Here is a 2,814-nt window from a genome sequence, read left to right on the forward strand (position 1 = left end):
GAGTTTAAACCCCTTTGTCGGTGTCGTGGCTAAAAAGTTTTGGAAGTGACAGACGCAGAATAAGCCCTTGCACCAAGGCTTTGAACCTGCGGAGCAGAAAGGCGGGGAAGAGATGTCCTCCCCGCTTGAGACCGCGCCCCGCGTTCCCGCAGCGTCACCCCGCAGGCGCTGTGCTCACCGCACGCTGCTTCTCTCCCTGCGCGTGCACAGGGCCTGCTGCAGCACGTCCGCCTGGTGTTCGAGAACTCCGTGGAGGGCGCGCTGAGCATGAATGGCTGTCCACGCGGCCAGGGAGGTGAGCGACCTTCCCCACGCGCGCCCTGTGCTCTCCCGTCTCGGACAGACTCCACTACGGTGTGCGCGTGCGTGTGCCTGCACTGTGCCTGCATGTGTGTGCCCGTGCACATATGGATGCATGTGTGCATGTGTGTGCGTGCGCGTGCATGTGTGCACGCACTGTGCCTGCATGTGTGTGCATGTGTGTGTGTGCATGTGTGCGCGTGCGTGAGTGTGCATGCATGTGTGTGCCCGTGCACATGTGGATGCATGTGCGCATCATGTGCATGTGCTTGCATGTGTGCACGCATGTGTGTGCGTGTGCGTGCATGTGTGTGTGCCAGTGCACATGTGGGCATGTGCGTGCATGTGTGTGTGCGTGTGTGTGCATGCACTGTGCCTGCATGTGTGTGCCTGTGCACGTGTGGATGCATATGTGCATGTGCATGTGCGTGTGTGCATGTGTGTGCGCGTGTGTGCGTGTGTGTGCCCGTGCACGTGTGGATGCATGTGTGCATGTGTGTGCATGTGCTTGCGTGTGCGTGTGTGTACAGGTGTGAGAATGTGGGCGAGTGGGATGCAAACATAAACACCTGAATAAAATGCCGCTGTCGTCTTCTAGTTAGCTGGTCGACTTAGACATGCTGATGTTTTATAATGAAAAATTAATTGCTCGAAGGATTGATTCTGAATAAATTTTAACAATCTAAAATATCCCATTTACGAGCTGAAACAAACAGATCACTGCCCTTGTAACATGATTTTAAGTGCATGCCAATTTTCTAGCCTGTTAACGTGTGAAGAGCGTGTCGCTAAGCTAACACCACAGACGTTCGTCGGGCTTGGGTGACAGAGGGCTCCTCACACCGTTCATAGCTGTCGGGACGGCCCCCTTGTGAAAGTCCGTGCTGTCCCCATTGTCTGCTAACTGCTTTTTGAATTTATGTCCAACCATGATTTGCCAGCATTTTCTTGAGCGTTAAATTCACGAAGGTCACTGTGCTGGACTCTTTAAACCCAGTCTGTCATAGGACCCTCTGAACACCTGTGTGAGTTGGGGACCCAACTGTGTTCCCCTGAGAGGTTAGGAAGCTGAGGTGCGGGACATTCCTATGAGTCGCCAGGTGTAACTACCTATGAGCAGCAAGGCTGGCCACCCTCCCCCCACCCCCCTGTCCGTAGGGGGCCATGTCTTATCTGCTGTGTGACTTATTAGGAGCACATCTTCGTGTCAGCCCCAAATCGTGACAAAAGTAAGCTGTCCTTTATGGATCAAACTGTGGAAACTGGCCCCTCGGTGCCCCTGTCACAGGCCGAGGCATGGGGCTTTCAACCTGAGGCGCCCGTCCGCCTTCCCGTTCGTCCGTCTTCCAGACATTGGGTAGTTGAAGTACATGTAGGACAAAGAATCAAAAAATTGATTTTCGGCCAGACGTGGAGGGAGGGGAGATTTTTAATGCCTCCTGCGACCGTGCTCGCCATTCCCAAGGCCTCCTGGCCGAGGCCGCTGTGGCTCACGACCGAATCTCGTCTCCTTTGTCCAGCCCCAGCTAAAACGCCCACGTGCAGCCCCTTTTTGGGGTGTGGTCGTTCAAAAGGCAGACGTCTCGAAAAGGCTGAGAGAGCACGCTGACTCCCGGCACCCGCCCTGCCGGGAAGGCTCCGCGGGACGCGGGACGCAGAGAGAGCGGGGGCGGCTCCCGGGGGGCCCTGATGACGGAGCCCCGCTGTATTTCAACAATGGCCGATCGTCACTGTCACCCAGGACCCTCGGCTGAGCTAGGCAGCATGTCACTGTCACAGCAGAGGACAGGGAGACAGCTCACCCTCAAGGAAAGGGCGGTGGCACCAGCCTACCTCAGGTGGCCCCACTGTGCGCCTCCGAAGCCAACGCCATCAGCGAGGACACGGAGACACTGCGCCTGAGCCCGCCGGGCACTGAGCACGTGGTCCCTGGCGCCGAGCACGTGGTCCCTGGCGCCGAGCACGTGGTCCCCGGCACAGAGCACGTGGTCTCCGGCACAGAGCACGTGGTCCCCGGCGCCGAGCAGAGGCCCGGGGTGTGCGAGCGCTCTTGCGAGGAGCTGAGCAGCATGGTCAGCGAGCTGTCGGGGCTGCGTGTCATCGTCAACCAGCTGCACGAGAATCTGCACAAAGTGGTGGGTGCCAGGGGCCCAGGGCCAAGCACCGTGTCCCCCGTCGTGACCTCCACCACCCACCAAACCGTTTGGGGTCTCCGCGGGGCTCTGCAGGGGTGTGGCCAGAGCACAGCTGGGTGCACATGAGAGGGACTGGGACCCTGTGTGGTAGGGCGACACGTCCCCCAGAGGGACAGCCTGGGAGAGTCACCTCTGCGGTGACGGGAGTCACCCACGCAGAGGGGTCCAGCGTGGCGGGGTGGCCGCGGAGCCTGAGACGTAGGCCTGTCCCTGAGGATATGACGTGCCCATGGCCACTCTGAGTTCACGTGCACAGCACGCAAGCAGGGGACTGTCGCAGGTGCTTTGGAGTTTGCGGGTTAAAGTTGAGAGAAAGTCG

General features: G+C 58.8%; 1 protein-coding gene across 1 annotated transcript in view; it reads left to right on the forward strand.

Moving 5' to 3' along the window:
- Positions 1-2,806, forward strand: part of LOC105310380 — a gene marked incomplete at its 5' end in the record, with an annotated part of 6,975 nt that extends 4,169 nt beyond the window's left edge. The window contains one exon of the mRNA XM_011386568.2: positions 2,158-2,806. Coding sequence (XP_011384870.1) covers positions 2,158-2,561 — 404 coding nt within the window. The remainder of the gene's footprint in view (positions 1-2,157) is intronic.
- Between the last annotated feature and the right edge of the window lie 8 nt (positions 2,807-2,814).

Source organism: Pteropus vampyrus, unplaced genomic scaffold (assembly GCF_000151845.1).
Source record: "Pteropus vampyrus isolate Shadow unplaced genomic scaffold, Pvam_2.0 Scaffold2742, whole genome shotgun sequence".
In the NCBI taxonomy this organism is placed as follows: domain Eukaryota; kingdom Metazoa; phylum Chordata; class Mammalia; order Chiroptera; family Pteropodidae; genus Pteropus; species Pteropus vampyrus.